This window comes from Petromyzon marinus, chromosome 26 (assembly GCF_048934315.1).
Source record: "Petromyzon marinus isolate PM22_M1 ecotype Great Lakes invasive population chromosome 26, UKy_Petmar_22M1.pri1.0, whole genome shotgun sequence".
NCBI classification, from domain to species: Eukaryota; Metazoa; Chordata; class Hyperoartia; order Petromyzontiformes; family Petromyzontidae; genus Petromyzon; species Petromyzon marinus.
In genome coordinates, this window is record NC_133692.1 from 1,628,452 (window position 1) to 1,654,342 (window position 25,891).

Genomic DNA, 25,891 nt, shown 5'->3' on the forward strand with positions numbered 1-25,891 from the left:
CCTGCTCACCAGGCGAGGGAGTTAACATCTCCTAGCCACCGTGATGATGCTGAGAGAGAGAGAGAGACACGCAAACTCCAAATATACAGCAGCAGCAGGCGTCAGTGTCGGGATCCAACCCACGACCTCCTCCACACCAGGCAAGGGAGCTAACATATCCTATACACCGTGGCACCATGTAACATTTGGTGTCCATTTGGGTAAAACTGCGAATGCTGAACACGATGCGCTACAGAGACAGGGCATCTCGGATGAACCCGGGGCACAGACCACGTGACTGATGTCTCGTGGGCCACGTTAAGCGAAGTGACACTGTAAACAATTGTGCAGACCCACTCAGCTGTTGTAGTTAATGACAAATCCGGGGGGTTATACATTAATTGTGTTTTCCTTACCTTTGCGCTAAGAATCGGGGTAACGCACACACAAAGCGTGTTTAACATCACAGGTGTGCAAGATGGACCACGGGACCAGCAGGTTGCGGAGAAGAATGATCGACATAGACGGGGAAATTGAGAAGGTGTCCGATTCTGTCGACCTTGCGTTGACGCTGTGATATATCCTCCTGTTGCCTAAGATGTACGTCGCTTCTATAAAACTATTTATAATTTTAGCAGGTAAGGCTCTACAGAGCTATACAGCATAGCTATTATTCAGAAGCGACCTGGCCACAAACGATAGCTCATCGAAGTGGCTTATCGCGTGGAAATGTACAGCGGCCAATTCTCTAAAAGCGTGTTTCTGAATGTGGAGGGAAAAACCGGAGAACCCGGAGAAAAATCCGCGCGACCACGGAGAGAGAGAGACACGCAAACAGGCGCCAGGGTCGGGATCGAACCCACGCGCTCCCGTATAGCAGGCGATGTAGTTAACATCTCCTAGCCACCGTGGCGCTTCACGGGCACAGGACCCCTGGTGACTGTTTGGACTTTTGTCTGCGCAGGACGAGAGCGAATTGGAGTGGTTGTTGGAAAACTTGAGAAAGAATGACCAGCTCACCGACCACATGGTAAGTGCATGCGATTGAATCCGTTTAAAATATATATCTAAATATAAATCGTTGTTTAGAGACTCAAATGACAAGACTGTAAATACACCCCGTACTAAACAACAGTGTCTATCTCTCTCTCTGTGCCGCGTCCTTGATATTTACTCAGCAACTGTGCATCAGATCCTCCCAGTTGCATGCAATTGTTCAAACTGATTACGAACTTAATTCACTGTCCTCCCCGGCTTCTTGTGCTGCCTGTAATGTTCGAAGTCAAATTCACATTGACATTCAGTCTCTTGTTTCAGTCTCCTGTTTTCTCATTGCATGTCCAAGAAACCCAACTTCCCCCTCTCCAATTATTATCATCAATCTTCTTGTCGTGCCTGCTATCCATAACACATTCATGCTACTCATCTTGTCTACCCGTGACATTTTTAACATCCTTATACAGTATAATGTATGATATATCTCTAATTTTTGTTAAGTATACACGTTCATTAAAATGCCATTCAATAAATCCTGTAACAGTCTGTCTGGAGTTCCTACATGGGAGGGGGAGGATGGGGGGGGTGAGAGAGATCACTCTGTGCTCTGATGGCCACCTACAGCACCCGGCAAGCCCTCGTGTCGCCCATTCAAACGCGACCATTCATGCTCAACGACCGCTTAGCGTCCACCATTCAATGGCAGGCAAATGCAGCTTCCTCGAGCTCGTGGTGTGAGACTACAGATCGACGCACACAAGCCCCGCTTCCCTCTGCCTGTGTGCGGCCGCAGTTCGGCATTACCCGCGCTATCTGTTTGCCTGTGACTATTGCCCCATGACACAATCTGTGACTATTGCCACATGACACAATCTGTGACTATTGCCACATGACACAATCTATGACTATTGCCACATGACACAATCTATGACTATTGCCACATGACACAATCTGTGACTATTGCCCCATGACACAATCTATGACTATTGCCCCATGACACAATCTATGACTATTGCCACATGACACAATCTGTGACTATTGCCGCATGACACAATCTGTGACTATTGCCCCATGACACAATCTATGACTATTGCCGCATGACATAATCTGTGACTATTGCCACATGACACAATCTGTGACTATTGCCACATGACACAATCTGTGACTATTGCCACATGACACAATCTGTGACTATTGCCACATGACACAATCTATGACTATTGCCGCATGACACAATCTGTGACTATTGCCACATGACACTATCTGTGATTATTGCCACATGACACAATCTGTGACTATTGCCCCATGACACAACCTACAACGAACGCACGCCTGTTTGCCGGATCGTGTGTACACATTGCGGACACTCGTGACGCATTTGTGTATTCAGACAGGCATTGGCGTGCCTGCAAGCGAGTGTGGGGGTATTTTCACATGACATGCAAGACCGACTGGAGTTGCGTCTAGACTCCACTCGGCTCTGTAATGATATTCATGTTACTTTGCCAGGTGTGGCCAATTACAATAATGCACTCCGCCAACCCCGCCCCCATAAGTGGCTGGACAGCATCACGTTCGATGGACGTATTTTAACTCCATTGACCACAGCCTGCAGATCGATGAGATTGCTATAAATGAGGTCCACACGCCTGGCCCTGGTAAGCGTGGACTGTTTTTGTATTCCGAACGTGCCCCCTTCGACTGGGGAGGACCTTTACGCGTTCACCCGTGGCACCGGGTGCACGACGATTAGCCCCGGACCTTCCGTGACCTTCCGTGACCTTCGCAGGTGAACGTTGTGGAGTCGTTCGAGAGGCGCCTGCTGAAGCTGGAGGATGCCATCATGCCCGTCTACCGGGAGACCGAGGCGCTGAAGCAGCTCCAGAAAGCGACCGAGATGACCCTGTCCTCCATCGACCACATAATCGCACACTACCACGTGGCCAGAGAGACCCAGCAATTCATTAAGGAGGGGTATGCCATCCGTTAATTTGCGCGTCCAATTTGCTCCCCCCCCCCACCCCGAGTGGAAATTACTTTAATGGGCCACGTTCTCGTGGCACGCGTGTGCTTGTGTCAGGGTGGCCTCGTTCTTTGTTGTTGTTGTCGGTGCGGGCTCCAGTTACGGGAACCCAATGTACCCAGGGCGACATCGTTTGCCATGCGAGAGAGAAACGTTTTGCGACTTTCGACTAGGAATGCGTCACACGTCCGTGGCAGGGCTGTGAAATTGTTGGGCGCGGCAGCGAATCGCCCTGCAGGTGCTCGGGGCTCCCGGTACGGGAGAGAGTGCTTGGCTTTCGCGTCTAAATGCGGCGAGGAATATGAAATTGGTGTTTGAAAGCACACAGCGCACGAGCAAGGGGAGCTTTAGTGCCGCCAACAAAAAAATTAAGCGAGGCCACTTAAACTGGAGCCCATTTGGAGTTGCGGGTGTATGCGTACTGCGTGTTAACAAGGCAGGAGTTGTTTTGTTATTTATTGAATGAGAACATGACATTATTATTATTATTATTGTAAGGCTGGACTGAAATCCATCGCTTTACGCTGCAGTCTCAAAATAATTGTAATGATTTTCAGCCGTCTCTCCATTTATTTCCCCTTTGTGATATTATAAGACGATCGGAGATGCACAAGCGAAACCGCCAGCTATTGCATTGGAAGTGCCCAGACTGTTCGTCCACGAATAGCGCTCCCCTAACAGCCGCGTCGACAGCACGAACGCTGCACTTTGCTCTGCCGTGTGAACCTGAGACACCTGAACGGCAGCACGCGGCCCCCAAGTCCCTGCCACTAACCGTCCGGTGGCAACCCCTCAAACGCGATATGGAGCATCACATTGACAAAGGGGCCATGTGGAACTGCGTGCTGCTCAGCTCGATACAGCAACACTCCAGATTTACGTCTCCCCCCCCCCCTTTTACGTCGTTACGGAAATACGTCGTCGTCACTTTATAATGATCAACGCCACTACCTGATGTGCGTCGCATCAACCCTACACTCACGTCGCTGACGGCATCGTCTGTCCCTTCTCGTTATCCGTCGCCTCTCAGCCTCCACCACCACCACCCACCACCCACCACCACCACCACACACTTCCACCCACCACCCACCACCACCACCCACCACCCACCACCACCCACCACCCACCACCACCCACCACCACCACCACCCACCACTACCCACCACCACCACCCACCACCACCCACCACCCTGTAAACCGCTGTGATCGACGTTTTGGTATTCGTCTTCGCACCTTTCAGCAACGCATCCCCCCTGACGTAAACCGGGGTGTCGCTTGATCTGGGTGTACAGCATCGCCATCTTGCCGATGACACGTTCCTCTTCTAGCCCTTTGAGATATTCAACCATTGGGGGCATCACCGTGGGGGGCATCATCGTGGGGGGGCATCATCGTGGGGGGGCATCACCGTGGGGGGCATCACCGTGGGGGCATCACCGTGGGGGGCGTCACCGTGGGGGGCATCACCGTGGGGGGCACCACCGTGGGGGGCGTCACCGTGGGGGGGCATCATCGTGGGGGGGCATCACCGTGGGGGGCATCACTGTGGGGGGCATCACCGTGGGGGGCATCACCGTGGGGGGCGTCACCGTTTCCTTCGCCGACATCTCCTCGTGGTGGTCTCTCAACCTCGCTCGACTCGTCACCACGTGACATCTGATCGCGGTCGCTTCCATCTCCCTACAGATCGCGGTCTCCCTCTGAGTGTTCCCCCATCGCCACCCATCACTCCTAGCTGGTCACGTGTCCGATATATAGCAGCTTCCTGTACTTAAACTATAAACTAAACTATAAGACTAAACTTTTCGTTAATGTTTTTACCAGGTAAGACCCACTGAGCTATTAGTTCTTCTTTTAGAAAAAACCTGGTCACAAATGATAGCCCTATGAAGTGTATGCATGTGGAGCTTTTTTTCGCACCGTACGTAGCCAACCGTGTTAGTCTAAATGTGGAGGGAAAACCCGGAGGACCGCGAGAAAAAATCCACGCGACCACGGGGAGAGAGGAACGCAAACTCCAGATTTACAGCAGCAGGCGTCAGTGTCGGGATCGAACCCACCACCTCCTGTATACCAGGCGAGGTAGTTAATATCCATTGGGGAGGGCCTCACTTTCAGTTCATACAATTCCAGTGAGATGACAGAAGCAGTATTGAGAAGAGATACAGATAGTGTGCCACAAGATAAGTGCTGACAATATAGGCGCAGTGAGAGGAGAGGGTTGTAGACAAGACAGAGATGAGAGTGATCCATTGGCTTGTAATGTCTGTGAGTATATTACATTTGAGCCGCCGGTCGCCTTTTTTGTATTCATTGACCCGGGGCACCCCAAGCCGCTCGATGGCTCCAGAGGCTTTGCTCGGTTCGCCTTGCGCCTCGCGCCGTCACTGGCGGCACTGTCGAGCGCACGGAGCCCGACTCGCCCGAAGCGTGCGAGTCGGGCGCGCCTTGAGACGCGCGCGCGTCCCCTGGCAGAGCCGCGGCCCGCCTGGAGGAGTTCCTGGCCGTGCTGGAGCGGCTCCATGGAGCCGCGCGGTTCTTCTCCGTCAGCCACCCCGGCAGTGTGGAGCTCAACCAAGTGGTGAGACGCGCTTCGCAGATCGCGCCGCCATCATTTATCTATATATTTTTATATACAATTTTTAAACATAATTCATATATATAAAACAAAAAATACGCACACTTTATGTATTTATATGTGAAATGTATTTGTATTAATCTTATATATAAATATATGCTATTGAGAATTTATAATGTATACATTTAAAGTATATAAATATAGAATATATTCACATCCTTATATTTAATATATTTATAAATACATTGGCGTCAACAGAGTTGATGTAGATACATGTGAGTTGACCGTGTGGGTTTCAACACATCAAACTTTACCACGCCGTAAATGTTTCACTTTTCTTTTAAACGGCAGCACACAGGATTGCGACTTCTCAAACTACTACTGTTAAAATAATGATTTTATTTTAATAATTGTCTTATTTTATTTTAATAATTTTCTTATTTTATTTTTATAATTGTCTTATTTTATTTTAATAATTGTCTTATTTTATTTTAATAATTGTCTTCATTGTTAGCAGAGGTGTAATCTCTGTAGTAAAATTTTTGGGATTTTCGTTGACAATGGAGTTCACAATGCATGCGTCGAATCACGTGATATTCAATGTTATTTAGATATTAGTATGTTGACGTATGCTGTGTGTGTGTTATAAGTTAATATTAACCCTGCGGCCTCAATGTAAACAAAAAATGTAATCTCGAATCAAATTACCACCCTAAATTCGCACAGAGAATTAAATCACTGGGCAGTAAGCACCGTTACACCTTTAGTGGCTAAAAAAAGCATTTACATTTTACACAAGTTACAGACATTTGTCAATCCACTACTGGATGAAGGCCTCCCTAATGCCTCGTCAGTCACTGGGATTGTTTGACCATACTTCACTACCCTGGTCAGTGCGGGTTGGTGGAGGGGCGCGTGATCGCTTCACACGGCATTCATCACTCTTGCTACCACTGGGCAAGCATCAAACTTGAGTTCCGCAATGTGGTAGGAGCAGTGTTCTTCCTCAAAGCGAGCGATCGGTAACCTGCACAGGAATGTAAGCCCAAATACAGCACCCACAACCATTTTAATTTTGTCCTAAATTAATTCCATAATTAAAACAATTGCTGTGCAGTGTACAACATATGCGTATTGGATGGATGATGGCTGATACAAAGTGACTGGACCAGAGCAGCCCCAACGATTCGGTACTTTGAGCACTGGGTGACCTTGACTTAGCCGTGCTCCCACTATTTTGGTGGATCATTTGGTGAGATGATTCTGGCTGGTATATTTTTTTTATTTATATCACCAACTTTATGAGTGTGGTGACTAAACAATGCGAATGTTCATGAATCGTGGGAGCGCCCTGACTCTCGGTCGGGGAACGAACCAACCGATCATGCAACCGAGGTCGATGACATATCAACTATTACAGCCATCGGCTTGCACCATTGACAGAATCGTCCATACCAAGCGAGTACATGTTGTAATTGTCATCTCTGGTTCAGGGCCGCTAACAGAAGATGAGCGAGCTGAGAGGCACTTTTACGTTGACTAGATCGTAAGAGTGTTGCAGTCCTGTGATAGTTACCACACTGGATTTGCAAACCAGTGGATCATCATCATCATCATGACCATCCATGGGCAGATAGCCCGGAGGTGTCCACTGAACATTAATAATTTGTTTCCACCGTCCTCGGTCTTGTGCCAATATGCTCAAGTAGCGCTGCACATCCTTCTGGCACCAATCTCTGATGTGGTCGTCAAGCCATTCTCTATTAGGTTCCAATGGATAAAAAAATGAATCCCCCATCTCTGTCGACGCCGAAGTATAAATGGCTTCACCGCGGTCAGTCGATCGGCAGGTCGCGCACGGTGGGGGTCATTTTCGGGCACTGCCACCTCGTCCAAAGGCGTGGAAAAGTAGGCGACAAAGTACCCCTCGAGATGGGTTCCCCAGAGTTCCCTTTCGCGAAGGCCCCTTCCAGCAGCGGTGGCGTGAGGGCCGCCCGTTCGCCGCTGCCGCAGATGTCGCTCGCCGCGTCATCGTCTTCCCCGTGCCGATGGCCCCGTGCCGCCCGTCGCAGCGAGGCCTCCTGGAGCGAGGGAGCGCCGCCCTCGAGGTGGAGTTCGTCAGCGTCCTGAGTCGCCGGAGCAACCCCGTGCCCCCCGAATTGACTGCGGAGCTCGCGGAGGCGGCGCAGGCGGGCGACGATTGGTGGACGCGGGAGAGGGGAGACGGAGGTCAGCGGGAGGACGGAGAGGGGGCACGTCGCGTGGAGCACCTCCCGGAGGGGGCCGCGCACGAGCTCGCGCGCATCGCCTCCTGGCTAGGGACTCACAGCGGCAGCCTCGGTGAGACGGGGCGAAGCAGGGCTGCCACTTTGCGAGCAGCAAAAAAAAAACCTGCGACGTTTTCGTGTGAAGCGGCAGAAGCAGGAGTAGGCGGGGACTACTCTCGCATGTAGCTTGGCAGTGGGTGGTCCTGCATTTTAGAATAATGTTGAGTTTTTTTTTGACAAAGCAGATGTGCATTATATTGACTATGTTTGTGAGTGGTCTTCTTATGAGTAGGTTGGCTGTCAGTGGTCTGAGTGAGCGTGCTCGCTGTGAGATGAGAGTGGTGAGGCTGTGAGTGGTCTGTGTGTGATTGGTTGGATATTTCATTATTTTTGATCCCCTGTTCAGCAGGGGTGAACTTTTTTTTTTAATTTGTTTCCAAGTTGTCTCCCTCCATCAGTAATATCACATTGTTTTGTGAACTTGTGTAGAGATCGTATTGGCCGTTAAGAAAAGGAGACGTCACTAAATAAGATGATGACCTCCAAAAGAGGGAGCATACCTTAAATTACGACCAAGGTGGAGATGGAGTGATAAAATCAGCTCGTGTGCAAGAGCTTGAGTGGGTCTTGCAATGTGAAACCATGAGGGATGGTGATGGCTTGGCCGGGCCTTCATTCAGCAGTGGATAGATCATGGCTGATGATGATGGTTTAGAGATGATTGGTCTGGCAGTGAGTGGTCTGTGGATGTAGAGACAATTTGTGCCATTTGAAAGGCAGGTAACAACACATAGCTTCATCTACCTTGTTAGGGAATTCATCATCCACATGTTATGTGTCCATAATGATAGTGACTCTAAAAGTGGTGATACAATCTAAGATGTACGTATGAGTTTGACGAATGTCCACCGTGGGGACACCAACTACGATGTGAATGTATATTTACATTTTCTCGTCTCGGGGTCACAGAGTTTTTGAAGAGTTACCAGCAGATCCGTTCCCGGGTGCTTCTGCGCTCCATGTCGGAACTCCGCGAGCACCACCAGAAGCTCGGCGTGAGGTCGGCCCGGACGCTGACGGCGCCGCTCCCCTCGGCATGCAAACCCAGCAAGAGGATCGGTGAGTCGAGGTAGCCGGCCGGCTCTCGCTTTGTGGCGATGCCTCCAACCGCACGGAGGACATTTTACCGCTCACGGATCATGATGATGAGAATGCTGCGGAAATGCGAACGGAGCTAGGGACACCGCGTGGCAGCACCCCTGGCTGTGCCACACTGCCTGGGACCAGGTCTTGTGGACCAGGTCTTGAGGACCAGGTCTTGTGGACCAGGTCTTGTGGACCAGGTCTTGAGGACCAGGTCTTGAGGACCAGGTCTTGTGAATCAGGTCTCAAGGACCAGGTTTTGAGGACCAGGTCTTGTGGATCAGGTCTTGTGAATCAGGTCTCAAGGACCAGGTCTTGAGGACCAGGTCTTGTGGATCAGGTCTTGTGAATCAGGTTTCAAGGACCAGGTCTTGAAGACCAGGTGTTGAGGACCAGGTCTTGAGGACCAGGTCTTGAGGACCAGGTCTTGAGGACCAGGTCTTGTGAATCAGGTTTCCAGGACCAGGTCTTGAGGACCAGGTCTTGTGGATCAGGTCTTGTGGACCAGGGCTTGTGGATCAGGTCTTGAGGACCAGGTGTTGAGGACCAGGTCTTGAGGACCAGGTCTTGAGAATCAGGTCTTGAGGACCAGGTCTTGAGGGTCAAGTCGTGTGTACCAGGTCGTGTGGACCAGAACGTGAGGACCAGATCTTGAGAATAATATCTTGAGGATCAGGTCTTATGGACCATGTCTTATGGACCGTCTTCTGGAGAATGAGTGATGAGGGACACCTGCGTGCCCATTTCTGTAGTCGCACGCGCTGGCGAAGTCGGCCACCAACAAATGTCGACTTCCCTTGTGCACCTTGTTGCGAATTGCCTTTTATGCCCTTAAGGCTCTTTCACTTGATGACACTGGGAAACTCACAAATCTGATAACTTTTAAGAGCATCGGCTGAGCACGATACACAAAGCACCCATACTGGAGTGTCTCACAGGGTCTCCGCTCACAGGGCCGCGCTCGCCGGCTGTCGCCCACCGCAAGGTGCGGGCACCCCCACGCCGCGCTGGCGCTGACCCGTGGCCAACTCCAGCTCTTGTAACCCACGGTTGTGCTTGCCGCACATCAATCTCTTACTTCTCTTCCCTCTGTCCTCCGCTTCTCTTTCCAGCCTTCGATTGCGACGGGGTTCTTCTCGAGAGGCGTTCGTCTCGACCGGACGCGTCCAACCCTTTTTGATTGCGGTTCTGTCGGCTTGGTTTGAAATATAAATATATAAATATATACGTGTGTTCTCTCTATATTTGTGAGATTTCATGTTTTGAAAGAGGACATTTTATTGAAAATGTTTTTCTTCCCCTCCTCCCCAGGCTCTATGATTGTGCCCCCTAGTGTGCAACGCTTGCAGTCATTATCCAAGTCTGATCGTCGGAAGAGCATCAGTGATGTAACTTCCATTGAAGGTGATTTGTTATTGGTTTTTGTTTTAATACATACTTTATGTACACGTGCCCACGCGTAGTGCTTGTATAAGATAAAGTACATATGCATGTGCAAACACACGTTATTTTTTTATATCAGAATCTTTATTTCGACCGGAGGAATCCGATGAGCTATGAAGCTTTTCTTCAAAGATGTCCCGTATATATAGCCATATCATTTGAGGGTCATGTAAACCTATCATCCTTCAGGGGGTAGTTAAAATGAGTACCGCTCTGTGGGAGGCCAACAGTGGTAATCCTGTGGAGAAGCTGGCTCCCGTCATTGGAATGTGGAATTTCCACCACTGGCTCGAGTTGAGATGACCAATGCAGAAATGGCCTATGAAGCTTTTCTTCAAAGATGTCCCGTATATATAGCCATATCATTTGAGGGTCATATAAACCTATCATTCTTCAGGGGGTAGTTAAAATGGGTACCGCTCTGTGGGAGGCCAACAGTGGTAATCCTGTGGAGAAGCTGGCTCCCGTCATTGGAATGTGGAATTTCCACCACTGGCTCGAGTTGAGATGACCAATGCAGAAATGGCCATTTCCGCAGGAGAAATGCCACGTGAAATTGTTGTTTTATTCATTTTATTGACAAATCGCGTTGAGCAGCAGTGTCCCTGTGTTTCGATCAGCTATGGAAGACAGCCTAGAGTTGGACGCACAGCTTTACCTGCCGTGCATTCCTGGCTTCCTGAAGCTGGCGATGAGCGAGTTTCACCTGCTGGAACAAATCTTACCCACTCATCACCACGCGACAGCTTTCGAGAAGCTCCTATGGGTAAGGCGGATGTCATCCCAGGGACGTTATATATTGGCCGTGTCACCAGTGTTAGGTTTTCTCAGGTAATGTCCAACAGCAGTAAGGGGGGGGGGGTGCCCTCTAAGCCACCTCTAGAGGGTATTTAGCATCCTGTTTCACGTAATGTGTGGCATTTACCCCACCACACATGGCCTTCTGGTATCGAATAATTCACAGAGATGCTGTTTTTTATTTCCCCCCCCACAAAGAATCCGATGTGAATTGCACGGGGACACGTTGGAGATACCCTGCTGCTTTATGACTGCTCTGTTGTGAATCACGCTTAAACCTATTTCACTTTCTATTATTTTTTCAAAGACTTTGTGAACATTACGAGCGCAAAAATGCCTCTAAATACAGCACGTGGCAAAAAAAAGTTTACGCGAAAATTCCCCAACAGAAACGTGGCGCATTAGCAAAAAAAAGCGTCGCGCATTTCCCCACGAACGAAAACGACATCGCATCAATATCTTCAGCTACCACAAAAAAGTCGCCAATCTTCCCAGCGCGTGGCTCCGCTGCGGTGATAAGATGCGAGGCCATAACTCCCCCGTGAGAGGCGACGGTATCAGAACCTTGGGTGGCCCCCCCTGGCCACCGCCGGCAGTGCCACCGCTCACGATGCCCTCTCCGACCAAGGATGCGATGGACAAGCTGATAACTGACGGGGAGAAGGTTGCTTCGTCTGCCAAGCGAGCGGCAGAGAGGAGGAACTTCTTTGTCATCTCCCCGCTCTTCGCCGTCATCCGCCGCCTGAGGAGCTGCCAGCGCGGTTTCAACATCGTCCTGCAGGTGAGTGCGTGAGGGCCCGGCGGCCGTGGCTTGCCGCCCGTGAGCGATCGTCTGTCAGCTTCATACTCGTAAGAAAGTCAATAAATGCGCACGCACCCGCGCTATCTCTCACCCAGGATGCCCGCGTCACAAGCACCGCGTTGTACGCGGGGGCTCGAGTTGCGCTTGCATTGAGCACTGTCGCCGGATGATGCTGGTTGTTGTAATACCGCTCGAAAAGCCACGCGTTCTCGAATTGTAAATGTCGTCGGTTTACTCTCCAAACACACTGGTGTGCTAATTGTCACTTTTGTTTACGTGACAAACCTTACTAATTGGCTGTGTCGGGTGGCGGTGGCGGGTTTAACGACACATTAATTTTGATTTAAAGCTTTCGTGACTGCTTGGATTCATATTCTTGGTTCTTTCGGTAAAGTCACGTAGAAGGGAAACAATAAAAGCATAAAAATATAAAACAATAAAATTCTCACGACGTTTCGACTGCAACACAAGCAATCATCATCAGGTGTGAAAACCACAGCAAGAAAAATTTGAAAAAAGTGGCGTTTTTTTTTAAACCGCCACTTTTGCAATCTAACCCAAAAAAACTCGTATGGATAATATTGGTCTGCGAAAGCGTACGCGTTGGACGGATATGTTTATTAAACTTCCCTTCCATACCTCTGTCCACCCAGAAGTATACGTGGGCACACCACATTTAATTTTTATCGGGCATCTGTGAAAAAAAGAGCTTCATAGCTCATCGGATTTCTTCAGGAAAGATTCTGACTCTGATAGCGCACGCGTGGCGATGTCCAGTGGGAGTGCTCCCACCTTTTCCAAGACATCTGGCGAGCGTGGAGGGGTAGGCCAAATACACCCTCGACAGATGCTTTCTTAGAGCACCGTGTATTGGAGGCCCTTCCACCAGCATTTGCTATAAATAAGCAACGGCAGGGCTGCATGCGTCAACCGCCTGCTGCATGAATGGGAATAATGCCGTGGGGTGATTTTTCCCACTGTTCTCGATTAGATCACGTCCTCGGCCATTAAAGAGAGAGTTCCGTTGCTCATTAGCAACATGGAGGCTGCTGGATTCGGTCTGCTCGATGGATTCACTTCGTACATAAAGGTAACGGTGCAACACGAATCACAGAGGCAGTTCGCCAATAGAGTGTATACATAGAAACTCGTTTTGGTTTTGAAAATTTCGGGTTTCAGTTTTTTTTTTAAGGACACAATCGGATTTTATTGGATCCTCAGGAGATTGATATTGCGCTTTAATTAAACGTGTCTTCGTGCTAACAAAGGTCACATCACCTGATGCCTCGTGAAGCAACTTTTGGCAACAACAAAAAACACGAAAGTTATGGAATATGTGACATAATTTTCTGTCACGTCATACTTTCTAAAAACAAATTTCAGATAACCCAGGCTCGATTTATAAATGTTTTGGATTCATCTGATAATTGGGAACATATATTCTATATATATTCTGTATATATACACACGTACAATATGTGAGATGTTTGTTGAGTAATTTTGGATAGAGCTGCAGGGTGGTGGTGGCATTCTGGTGACACTCTCGTGTCTGGTCCCTGGGTTCGACTCCCGGACTCGGGCACCTTCCTGTCTGGAGTTTGTCTTCTCTCCCCCTGTTCTGCATGGGCTTCCTCTGGCTTCTCCACTTTCCTCCCGCAGTAAAGTAACAAAAAAACAACAACAACCATAGAATGCAGCTAGTATCGGCCAAACATCGCGATACTGAAACATTACCTGCAAATAACTCATACGGTATGTCACGCCAGCGGCATTACCCCCTACTGGGAAAACTTGGCAGGACCCTCCTGAAAAAGAGTATTGAGACAGTGAAGCCTTCCTGGGTAAGCAATCAGAAAGTGGAATGCTCAAATGTGTTGTATGCACGTGTGTACGTTGAACTTCTTTAGCACAACCATACGTGCCCAACCGTGCTCATCGGAGGTGCGGGGGAAGGACATTATTTAAAAATGCATAGCTCCAGTTGCCTCCTTACATAGGAAGGAAGAGCGTTCCAGACGCGCATCTGAAAGCGCACGATGCGGTGACCGCCTTTGTTCCATGGCCAGCCGCTGTTTTTTAAGGATTACCGGAGTTCGCGTGATGGTTTATGCTCCTTGAGATCAGCAAGGTTTTGTGATTCATTTGTGGCAATAACTTTGTGTGTATTGAGTGCGACCTCGTACTAATGTGTTCGTTCGGCAACCGGAAGCCACTGCAGCTCGGCGAGCACGGGACGGGCACGGTGGGATCTTGCAGTGCCCATCGCGACGTGCGCACACACAAAGTTGTGTGCATGTTGCAGCTTGGTCACGTGTTGCTTGCAGAGTGGCTCTGGGAAGGATTACACGGTTCCCAAGGATGGCACAGTGCACGAGCTTTCCTCCGTCGTAAGTTCAACTAGCACAATTCATGAAGACAAATTCTTGCTTGTTTCATTCTGTGCATTACGTGATTCAGCTTGTACGTGTATGTGTGTTGAACTTGTTTCTTCACCGTACATAGCTAACCGTGCTCGTCTGAGGTGCGGGGGAAGGACAGCAAACTAAACAGAAAAATAAGTTATTTAAGAACTGAGTTTTCGATCTACAATTAAGTTTGCTATGCAGAGCAAAAGCATAGCTAGCCCGTGTAGTCAATTGCTACAAAAACAATTGTTATGAAGTAATTTATACTACAACGCATGAGGCAGTGCAGGTCCCATGCCTGTAGACCCAGCCCTAGGGGGTGGGCGATGCGGGCCTCTGCCCAGGGCACCACACGGCAAGCGGCCCAGGGATTGTGTGAGCCCAGAACGGGGACGTTTACAACACAGGTGAGGAACACGTCCAGGAAGCGAGCGTGCAACGGGCGACGCTGATACGCACGAGTTACATGAAGGATATCAATTGGCAGCAAATGGCAAGGTTATTACCGGAGAATTACTTTCAAGTGACGCAAAATGGCTTTGCTTGGCTGGGTCACCATTTACGCTGAGGCTGGGCACCCAATGGCTGTTTGCCACGGCTTAGACCACAGGCTACCCGTAGTAAAGAGAGACACTCTGCTGAAGCTATACACTGTAATGCCTCCCCATGCAATGTGTTTGTTTCAATGTCTGCAAGGGCATATGTGTTCATCTGCTTGTTTTTCAGTTTTCCTTCTCATCATTTCCCGGCAAATGTGTTCCTAACGCCGCTCGAAAACTATTGTGTTTGGCCTTGGCAATAAGAGAGAATCGAAAAATCACTCAGTCTGGTTAGTGTAATCTGTGTGGCCAGATGAAATGCCTTTGCCCTATTATCTCTCACAGGTCATACTGTTCCTACGAGAAGTCCTGGACTTCCAAGAGATAGCCGGAGGCATCCTCAGTTCCCAGGGCTACCAACGTACGTATGCATGTTGAGCCGTGTTAATCGGTGGTGCGGGGGAAGGACAGCAAACTAAACACAAAAAGCTGTTTGTTTAAGAAATGAGTTTTCAATCTAGATGATGACTTAAAAGTGCATAGTTCCAGTGGCTTCCTAATGTCGGAAGGAAGAACGTTCCAGACGGCCGCAGAAGCGCGTCTGAAAGCGCCATGCGATGCGGTGACCGCCTTAACCCGCGAGTACACCCCGCACGCCTGCAATTAAATCACCGCCATCGGAGAGATAACCATTGGCTGGATAACAACGCAATCAAGTTTGAAAGAGCACGGCTTGTAAATGGCACGAGTCCCAAATACCGGTGCGGTTTCGAATTGCCGGCCAGGGTACCCCGAGTCATATTCCTGGTGTGTGAGAGGCAGCTGAGCTCAATTTTAGAGATCAAAATTAACTCTCAAACTACTTAGGCACACGAGTCAATGTGTTTTTTTTATCCTTCGATAATTTAATTTTAATTTGCCGTTCCGTCTTCGTTGCATTTTAATAAACAGATTGCTTTTGTTAAACTACCCCCCCAAAAAACTCAATAATTAAAGGCTAGAAGCAATCGGACGTCATGCCAGCAATTTTAGTGACAATTTAATTTGCCAGAGCAAAGTGTTGAGTATTTGAGCTGCTTTACTAACGTGCTGGTTGCACAATGCAATCCCTCCGTCACCAGTTCAATCTCCCATCGCCAGCAGCAGCAGCAACAGTTTACACAATGGGCACGTTTATTAAAATTCACTCTCCTCTTTTTTATTAAAACGCCCTGAGCCCCATCCTTTTCATCCTGGTGCTGGACAGACTTACGAGAGATATTCAGAGGGAGCCACCCTGGTGTATGCTGCTGTCTGCAGACGACGTTGTGCAATGCGGTGAAAGCAGAGGGGTAGTGGAAGATGGTTTGAAGGTCTGGGTGCACAAGATTGAAGGGAATGGGTTGAGGATCAGCCGGACAAAGACTGAGCGTATGGTGGCAAATTTGAGTGTAAATAATTCAGGAGGAGGATTGCAAATTGGAAGTGACCAGTAAACGAAGACGAACGAGTTTAAAGTACCTGGGTGCAACGACGTGGTGCTGGTGGATCACGACGAGAGATGACTGATGTGGGGTGGCGATAAGGGAGCCCCAGTTTGGTTGAAGGGAAAAGTGTGTAGTGTATAGTGTAGTGTCGAATACAAGACGGTGGTGAGGCTGGTGTTGTTGTATGGGGCCGAGTGCTCTGGCACAAGAAAGAGGGAGTGATGCAAGTGGAAGGAAAGAGATGAAGAGGAAGGCAGAAGAGGTGGTGGGGGGGGAGGGGGGCGATGTGGGGCGATCGGACCACGGTGGCTCGAGGAGCAGAAAAGAGAGATGGCACAGGACAGGGCAGCGTGGAGAAGTTTGGCAAGGACAGCGGAACACCCCACATGAGTGGGATAAACGCGTGGAAGGAGAAGAGTAAACATTTTTTTAATGTTACCAAGTAAGGCTCACTGAGCTATGTTGCCCTTTTTCATAAGCGACCTGGCCACAAATGATAGCGCAACAAAGTGGCTTATCACGTGCAAATTGAAAGCAGCCAAATACTCTAAATGCATGTCCCTAAATGTGCAGCGAGAAAACCGGAAGATCCGGAGAAAAATCCACACGGCCACAGGGAGAGAGACACACAAACTCCAAATATACAGCAGCAGCAGCAGGCGTCAGGGTCGGGATCGAACCCACGAGCCCCTGCATACCAGGCGAGGTAGTTAACATCTCGCTACCACGGTGTTCGTTTATACTGTTGGGCGGACAGAGTTAGTCGATTGTTAGGTTCAGTGTGTGGTGGGGTAAAGTGTGGGTACCTCCCCCCCCCACCATCACTTCCGAGGCATGTGACCAACATGGCAAAGTCGGTCAAAATACCTTCCAGAGGGGGGCCTCTCTCGAGAGCCCCTTCCACAAGCAGGGTCGCGGGCAGCACATTCAGGGTTGCACCGTCCTCACCTGCACCGTAGCCAACTCAAAATGTAAATGCGACTTTTGTCGGGGAGTCAACGGATGGTTGTCCCATGGGAGAGATTTGACCTCCACCACGGCGTCGTGGAGTTGTCCACCATGGGAGCTGTGAACGGGAGATGAAAGCGACCCCAAGCTCGAGTGAGCAGTGAAGCACTTTGGACTTATGGCTCAGAATAACAATAATTTTGACCGCGACATACGCTTTTTACATGACTGCGCGTTGCAATTGAACGTTGGGTTGTGGATACGTTGGCTCGGCTTTGTGACGTCAAGAGGAAGGGTCGCGTGGCCGCGATTGTTGTTTCGACTTCCGCGCGACATATTTTGTTGTGGTTGTTGTTGTTGCGTGCAGACTCAAGCTTGGAGAAGAATGTCGGCGCCGCTGAAAAGGAGAACATCTGCCTAAGCGCCTACATTTGTGAGTCGCTCTCAGAGCACACAACCCCACGACAACACCTGCGCTCAGCACCCATGGTCGGTCACCCGATGCGCGTTTGTAACGTCATTGGAAGAATATGTCCGAGCCGACTTGTATGCATGTTCAACTTCCTTCGCACCGTACGTTGACAGCCGTGCACATCGGAGGTGCAGCAGGGTTATCTGATGTTCTTGCTACCCCGATCTATATTTGCTCATTGCGCTAACAGCACTTCGCTTGTTTTTGCTCTTGCCATGTTGGCGATCCCCCAGATCACTCCGGCGAGTTCCGACTCCATCCCGGCCTCTTCACTCCTCACCCCGTTACACAAAACCAACTTGAGATTGGAAACTTTAAAAAATTGAAATTAAGCAAAAAATGTTCTCAGCATCCGACGGTGTCCGTTTGACCCCCGGTGCCCATTTGACCCCCGGTGCCCCCCCCCCCTCACCCGTGCCGTTTGCCTGCCGCGTGTCCCCAGGCTCGGTGCGCAGCCGCGTGGAGCGCGCCCTGGCGGGCATGGCGCACGGGTACGAGGACTCCGCCCTCGGCGCCGTCTTCCTCATCAACAACTACAACTACCTGCGCTGCTCCCTGCGCAGGTGCGTGCGGGGTGCGTGCACGATCCATGCAGGGTGCGTGCAGGGTGCGTGCGGGGTGCGTGCACGATCCATGCAGGGTGCGTGCAGGGTGCGTGCAGGGTGCGTGCAGGGTCCGTGCAGGGTGCGTGCAGGGTCCGTGCAGGGTGCGTGCGGGGTGCGTGCAGGGTGCGTGCAGGGTCCGTGCAGGGTGCGTGCGGGGTGCGTGCACGATCCATGCAGGGTGCGTGCGGGGTGCGTGCAGGGTCCGTGCAGGGTGCGTGCAGGGTGCGTGCGGTGTGCGTGCAGGGTGCGTGCAGGGTCCGTGCAGGGTGCGTGCGGGGTGCGTGCACGATCCATGCAGGGTCCGTGCAGGGTGCGTGCAGGGTCCGTGCAGGGTGCGTGCGGGGTGCGTGCACGATCCATGCAGGGCGCGTGCGGGGTGCGTGCAGGGTCCGTGCAGGGTGCGTGCAGGGTGCGTGCGGTGTGCGTGCAGGGTGCGTGCAGGGTCCGTGCAGGGTGCGTGCAGGGTCCGTGCAGGGTGCGTGCGGGGTGCGTGCGGGGTGCGTGCAGGGTGCGTGGGGGATCCATGCAGGGTCCGTGCAGGGTGCGTGCAGGGTGCGTGTAATTCTTTATAAATAATGCATCTAATTGTAATGCCACTGATAGCAGAATGTGAATGTAATTTGGGAGAATGCATTTTCTCCCTTCACGTTTTCAGGACATTGAATGGTTCACGGTCATGGTTTTTTGTTGTGGTTGTAAATCACGTGTCCACGTGTTTTCAGTTTTGGTTTGCTGCCGCTGATCGAGTTGACTGAGGCGGGGACTGATGGAGCGTACGAGGGTTTAATCGAGGAGCAGATCGTGATTTACAAGAAGAGGTTTGGTTCCTCAGTCACACAAACAGTCCCCATCGCACAAAACCATCATGAACGTGCACAATGTGTGTGGCACCTACGCATGAGGTCTGGAAAAATGACCAAAACATTTCGGTGTAAAACTGATGCGTTTCATATAATCTAGTTCCGGCTCCAATTATAGCATTCCCACTGGCGATGTTTACACATTGCACCAGATCCTCATTTGAGGTTGTGTCGACCTAGGGAAGGCCCGTAACCGGTTCACATAATCGTCACCGGTGTTGGCCGTGAGAGGCAATCGAAGTCGGACCGCCGGGTTCGTAGCGCAGCGCTGACCGCGATGCTATGGCTCTCCACGTGCATCACCCTATCTCGATTGGTACATAAATACGTCAGACGCTTCGTGGTCTTCACGGAACAAAAAAAACACGAAAAAAACTCGACGTTGCAACGTGGCCTAGGGGTCGTGCCAGCGAACCGTCGCTGAGAACGACACTCATCGTGCCCTGGTTTGGGTGCGGGGTGTGTGGGGTACGAGAGGCGTTGACATCGCCACTGTTTGCTTGTGGACGCCGGCAGTTGGAGGAAACTTCTGGATCACATCACGGCCAGCGGCCTCCCCTCATTGGAACCCGGGTCCAAGGTAAAAGCAACGAAAAGATAACAACGGCGTTGCAATACAACAGAGTTGCAGTGCGAGCGGGGTGTGTGTAAAGGTTTGGATATGCGAACATCTCTAGATAACGACGGGTCAGTGGTTAAAAATTCAGCGCAAACGACTTTAAACGCGAGATGTGCACGACCGTGCTTTAGAGGTCACCGCGGTAGTGGGGGGGATGTTATCGCCCTCACTTGGTGTGCAGGAGATCGTGGGTTCGATCCCGACCCTGACGATGCCTTTATAGTATATTTGGAGTTTGCGTGTGATCCTCATTTGTAACAAGCCACTTCTGTGAGCTACGTTGTGTGGGCAGGTCACACGTGAAAAGAAGCTGATCGCTCAGTGAGCTTTGCCTGGCAATTACTGTCAGATTTGCAGCATTGTACAATTCCATTCACGGCTCTAAAATGTGCTCTGAACGCCGAACAAGACCGCGGATTTCAGCAGTTGGAAAGCATTTGACTCCCGAGATGAAATGAGGAGACACGTCGCCAGGTGAGGCAGGAGACACTTGATAGACAGGGCCCTTTGCTTGATGAGCAGTGGCACGCCCTGGCTATCGGGTTTCTTCTCACTGTGTAGAGACACCGAATTACAAACGATGACGACGCCCGCACGCACGTGCTGCGGCGGTGACGCAGGAGACGATCACGTGACAAACAGAAACAATGGCAAGGACACCGGATACGCGCGCGCGTCTTTTGTGCGGTTTCTAAATGTTTAAAACGCGCTCGCCAATGTGCGTGGAGGTTGTCCACTGTTCGCGTGTGTTCGGCCACGGCGGATATTAAAGGGTGCAAACATTGTGCGCTGTGAATTGACCTCTGCATCAAAGCGTTGACCTTGAACGTGAACCCTCATTAAGACACCGGTTGTGCGTTAAATATTGAACATTCTGTTTATCGTAGGCACCGCGAGTTGTTTTGAAACACCATATCCGTTTAGAGAAAAAGGGCGATTGCACATATTAGTCTGGATATACATTATCTCTCCCATTACATTGTCGTAAGATAATGTATAGATGTCACACCACTTTGTCAGTCTACTGCTGAACAATGAAGGCCTTCCCACACAATATTTGGTCACGTGGGATGTTTGACCATACTTCAGCACGCTGGTCTGTGTGGGTGGGTGACGAGAGGAATCCAGGACCGATTGAGATATCACTCAAAACTGATGTTACAATGGCTCAGAATTGAAATGTGGTCGCCAGGCTCACAGCACCGTGAGTTAACCACTGCACCACCGCTCCTGCCCTGTTTTGTTTAATGTTTACAATACTGTGTCATGGTTTTGAACTACAATTACATAAATACATTGCAATGAATTTCAGCAAGTGAGCTGCTTTCTAAACCTGTTTAACTCAGATTAAATATTCTGGAGTATTCGTCTTATGTCCATGGTTATTTGTGTTCAGGCTGGAGGTCTTAATGGACTTCATCAACATTTTAGCGGTGGTCTAAATTAATCATTGATGTTGTTTCCTAATGAAAATATATTTGGTACAAGGCTGTTATATAAGATGTATATTGTGTTTGATGATGATTAATCTTGTTTTATTAATGCTTCCAGATAAAGTCTAAGGAGAGGAAAATGATCAAAGACAAGTTTAGTGTAAGTCTAAAGTCCATATTTCAACATCTGAATCGAATCACACCGTTTAATATTGTACGGGCAAGACAATTAGTGACTCTAATAAAAACAGCTGCCATTAATAGGGAGGTTCCTCTAAAACATCGGCATCATCAGCAGCCATGGGCTGTCCATGACCCTGCGTTGCATGCCCACCAATCCTGCGATGTAATAATCCACTTAGCACCAGCACACGAGCTGATTGCTGTGTCTCGTCTGGGAAGGCACTCTCAGATGTGTACCATTCCTCGGCTGCAGCTGTCATTGCTGCATCTTGTTTTTATGTTTTTACAATTGGCTGTAATCCCTTCACGTGGCGTGTCATGCCCAAGCTCACTCTCCTTAACAGTTTGAATGACGTCTCCGACCTGTGCATATTCTTTAATCCGCGTGTTCATCTTTCAGTCTCTCAATTTGATAATATGCATTCGTCTCCCCCGTGCTGCTCTGGACATTCGCCAGATGTCCATGTCTATTTATAATTACACTCCAACCATGCACTCGTGCGTCACGATTCCTAGGCGTTCAACAATGGCCTGGAAGAGCTGTGCAAAGTGCAGAGAACTTGGGCCATCCCCGATCGTGACCTGAGAGCGAAAATCCACGGCGAGGGCAAACCCGGAGTCGTCCGCGCCTACGGCAGCTTCCTCGAGAGGTGGGTGAGGTGCCCCCGCGTGGCGAGCGACCGGGGCCCACACGTGGACACGCCAAATGGCAGTGATGTTGGCATGGTGTAAGTGTTCAGGGACACAGTGTGTGCTATTAGGAAGCCAACGGGAGCTATGCACTTTTAAATCAATCTCGATTTGGAAACTAATTTCTGTAGAAGTGCTTTGTGTGTTTGGCTTGTTGTTCCCCCCCCCCACCCCACGCCTCCGATTAGCACGGTTGGGTACGTACGGTGCAAAAGACGTTACACATACAATACACGTATTCATGTTGTTTCTTTTTTACACTCCGCTGATGCACGTCATCCAACAAAGCTTCCACTTTCACGTGAATCAATCTGCCGTTGAATAAAGAAAGAGGGTCAATAGAAATCACAGGGTATCTATAGATGGATCACTCTGTACATCACAAACGCATTACCTACTATAATCACCCAGAAATGTCGGTCCGTCCCGTGCGTGACGTCACTCCACATGGGGCCCACCCTCATTAATATTTTACACTGACGCACAAGAAGGCCGCGCACTCCACATGCCGCACCCCTCCCCAATAACCATTAGCGGGTGACGTCACTCCAGATAGGGAACCCCCCCCCCCCTCATTAATAATCATGAGTTGAACAATTTTTCTATTGAATGTTTCAGATTGACTGCGACATACACCCGTCCTTGGACGGGCAAACAAGCTAGTCCACAATGTGCACACAACGTGTGTAAGCTCATGCACGTGTCAATCGACAACCCTGGCCACCCCTACAAACGAGCAGGGGATTATTCCACGTGAAATATATTCATGACTTGTATATAAAACTGAAACAAAAACCAAACATTTGAATGTGCGCCCATGCTGACTGAACGTGTATCTCTTTTTTTGCGAATCATGTCCACACGCAGATTCGCAAGTGTCTCCTTCTCCAAGAATCCCAGCAAGTACATCCGATACTCGGTGGAGCAGGTGGCCGTACTGCTGGACGGGCGGTTCGACGCCACAGCCTGACCACGTCACGAAAAGCCACAACAACGTCACGTGGCACGCGACGCCCGTAATCGTTATACCGTCATTAGGGCTGTTATGGATATGGCGATGCTGCAATATATATCGATACGGTACGATTCGATCCATGGTATCGTCCGTTATGTTGCTCGCCTAGTGTGCTGTTAAATATTCTACTGGCTGACATTCGCTTCGTTGTTGTTACAGTACTTTGTTGTTGTTGTTGTCTTACTTGATCGCTTTTGTAATTTGTTTTTATATGACTCGGGTCGCTCTTGCAAATGAGATTCATCCTTTGCCTCTTGAGTCAAATAAAATAAACTTTAAATATGTCAGAATTGCTAAAAAGGTGAATAGTTAAAGTTGTTAATAAATATCAATTGTCAATTAACTTGATGCAGGAGCAATCATTAGCATGATGACGATTGCTTGTGTTGCAATCGAAACGTCGTATTATTATATTTAATGTATTTTCTTTCTACGTGACTTTACCGAAATAACCAAATAATAATTCCTGCAGTCACGAAAGCTTCAAATCAAGCATTAGCATGGCAATGAGATACTTTATGTTTTGTAGTCCATTTCATTAATTTACGATGCGTAAATGGAAGCGTGAGCGGTATAATTGCGCTGATTATAATACTAGTAACAGGGATGTGTTGAGTGAACGTTAGTTGACAAACGTTTAATTAATTTTGATTTAAAGCTTCGGGTCTTAATTGATTGTTCACGCTTACGGTGGCTTTCAGACCGCATCCATTATTTTCGTCTCGCCCCTCCTGTTTTCCGAACATAGATGGACTCGTCCATCTGAACAAACTGTCAAATCGCTCTCCGTGGTGCTAACGTAATAAAAAAACGCCACTTTTTTTCAAATGTTCTTGCTGTGGTTTTCACACCTGATGATGATTGCTTGTGTTGCAGTCGAAACGTCGTGAGAATTGTAGTTTTATATATTTTATTATTTTATTGTTTTCCTTCAACGTGACTCTACCGAAAGAACCAATAATATAATTCTTAATTGTACTGGAGGTCCACAGCAAAATCACAGAAAAATACAACAGGATGTGAAATACTATTACGAAAAATCGTGGACTGATTTATCGAATCATACCCAGAAATTGGCGATGGTGTCCTATTATGACATTTGTTGTTTTCATGGCGACCTTCATAATAACAACAACAACAATGCACACAGCCCATGGTCAATCCTCAGACTGTTATGGGAATGACCATAACCCAAGACCATTGAGCTTCGGAGCATCTTTGCACTGTCATTAACGAAACGCAATTGCAAATTACTCTATATTGCAGGCGTGTGTTTGCGAAAGACGTGATTGAAGTGCATCATTAGACTTCCTTTGCCAGTACCAAAATGTAATAATAGGTTTTTCCCCTTTTTTCTGGCAACAAAACTGAAACCTTTTTACAAGGAATCAAGTTACTGCATTAACCACAATACCTGCAGTCAAAATGCAAACAAAAAACATACTATGATAATATATGCATTGTCCTTGAAACTGATTGGTCCACACCAAGGGATGGCTTTCTTTTGAGCCTCGACCCAATTGGTGCTCGACCAGATGACGCCAAAAGGCGTACAGCTCAAAGACAATGCACTATCAAAGTAATGAGGGCTCGGGGTGAGTATCTACATCATTAGACCTCCTTTGCCAGTACCAAAATGTAATAATGATGTAGATGCTCACCCCGAGCCCTCATTACTTTGATAGTGCATTGTCTTTGAGCTGTGTGACGCCTTTTGTCGTCATCTGGTCGAGCACCAATTGGGTCGAGGCTCAAAAAGAAAGCCGTCCCTTGGTGTGGACCAATCAGTTTCAAGGACAATGCATATATTATCATAGTATGTTTTCTGTTTGCATTTTGACTGCAGGTATTGTGATTAATGCAGACATGAATCCTCGTAAAAAAAGGTTTCAGTTTTGTTGCCAGAAAAAAGGGGAAAAACCTTATTATTACGTGATCGAAGTGCTGTATCACAAAAAAACACCTGATCGCTCTTTTTGCACAAACAAATACACGTGTTTGCAAGAATGGCGACTTATTCTCGTATTTTTTTTTTAACAATAACTCTGGATTTTAAAATGTGTCTTGTAATACATTCCGTGGATACAAAATGAAACGGTAAAGCTTTTTAACATGAAAGGGGCCGTCCATAAATGACGTCACGCGATTTTGGACGATTTTTTTTACCCCTCCCCCCTCGTCACACGGCGTCACAAAAAGTCACACGCCCCCCCTCAAATATGACGTCACAAAGCTCTGCCCCCCCCCCCAAATAAAACATGCTTCAAATCGCTTTAAACTATTGTCTGATGTAGGAGAAAACATTTATTAAAAAGTCTATTTAATTAAGTAGAACGTGTTGTCGATATGTATTTAAAGTTGCGCATTTTTATGTGACGTCACTCACATTTCTCAAATCCCCCCTCCCTCGTCACACATCGTCACAAATATCTGACCCCCCCCCCCCAGGTGCGTACACATCATTTATGGACGCCCCCAAATATGTTCTCTCTATTTGCCTAGGGACCCTGTGTGTTTCATGTTCGCAACGAGGACTTATAATGCTGCCATCGTTGCAAATGTATTTTGCAAATATCGTTAACCTCAATGAGAATTAACCTGGTTGTCTGAAGGGCAATTAATTGCAC

The 25,891-nt window shown here is 48.8% G+C and overlaps 1 protein-coding gene across 1 annotated transcript; it reads left to right on the plus strand.

The window, feature by feature from the left end:
* The first annotated feature begins 365 nt into the window (after nucleotides 1–365).
* LOC116946126 (exocyst complex component 7-like) lies at nucleotides 366–25,545 on the plus strand. The gene is made up of 19 exons (XM_032961013.2): nucleotides 366–520; nucleotides 944–1,009; nucleotides 2,765–2,949; nucleotides 5,474–5,579; nucleotides 7,649–7,916; nucleotides 8,813–8,962; nucleotides 10,298–10,390; nucleotides 11,050–11,195; nucleotides 11,856–12,008; nucleotides 13,021–13,119; nucleotides 14,354–14,416; nucleotides 15,319–15,394; nucleotides 17,755–17,820; nucleotides 18,302–18,422; nucleotides 19,187–19,282; nucleotides 19,841–19,904; nucleotides 21,495–21,536; nucleotides 22,076–22,209; nucleotides 23,117–25,545. The coding sequence occupies exons 1-19, from the start codon at nucleotides 458–460 to the stop codon at nucleotides 23,217–23,219; spliced, it is 2,094 nt and encodes a 697-aa protein (XP_032816904.2). The 5' UTR covers nucleotides 366–457; the 3' UTR covers nucleotides 23,220–25,545.
* Nucleotides 25,546–25,891: the final 346 nt, after the last annotated feature.

Coding starts and splice junctions, on each gene's coding strand:
- LOC116946126 (XM_032961013.2), top strand. CDS start 458: ATGGACCACGGGACCAGCAGGTTGCGGAGAAGAATGATCGACATAGAC. Junction 1,010..2,764: donor ACCAGCTCACCGACCACATG/GTAAGTGCATGC, acceptor TGACCTTCGCAG/GTGAACGTTGTGGAGTCGTT. Junction 2,950..5,473: donor CAGCAATTCATTAAGGAGGG/GTATGCCATCCG, acceptor GTCCCCTGGCAG/AGCCGCGGCCCGCCTGGAGG.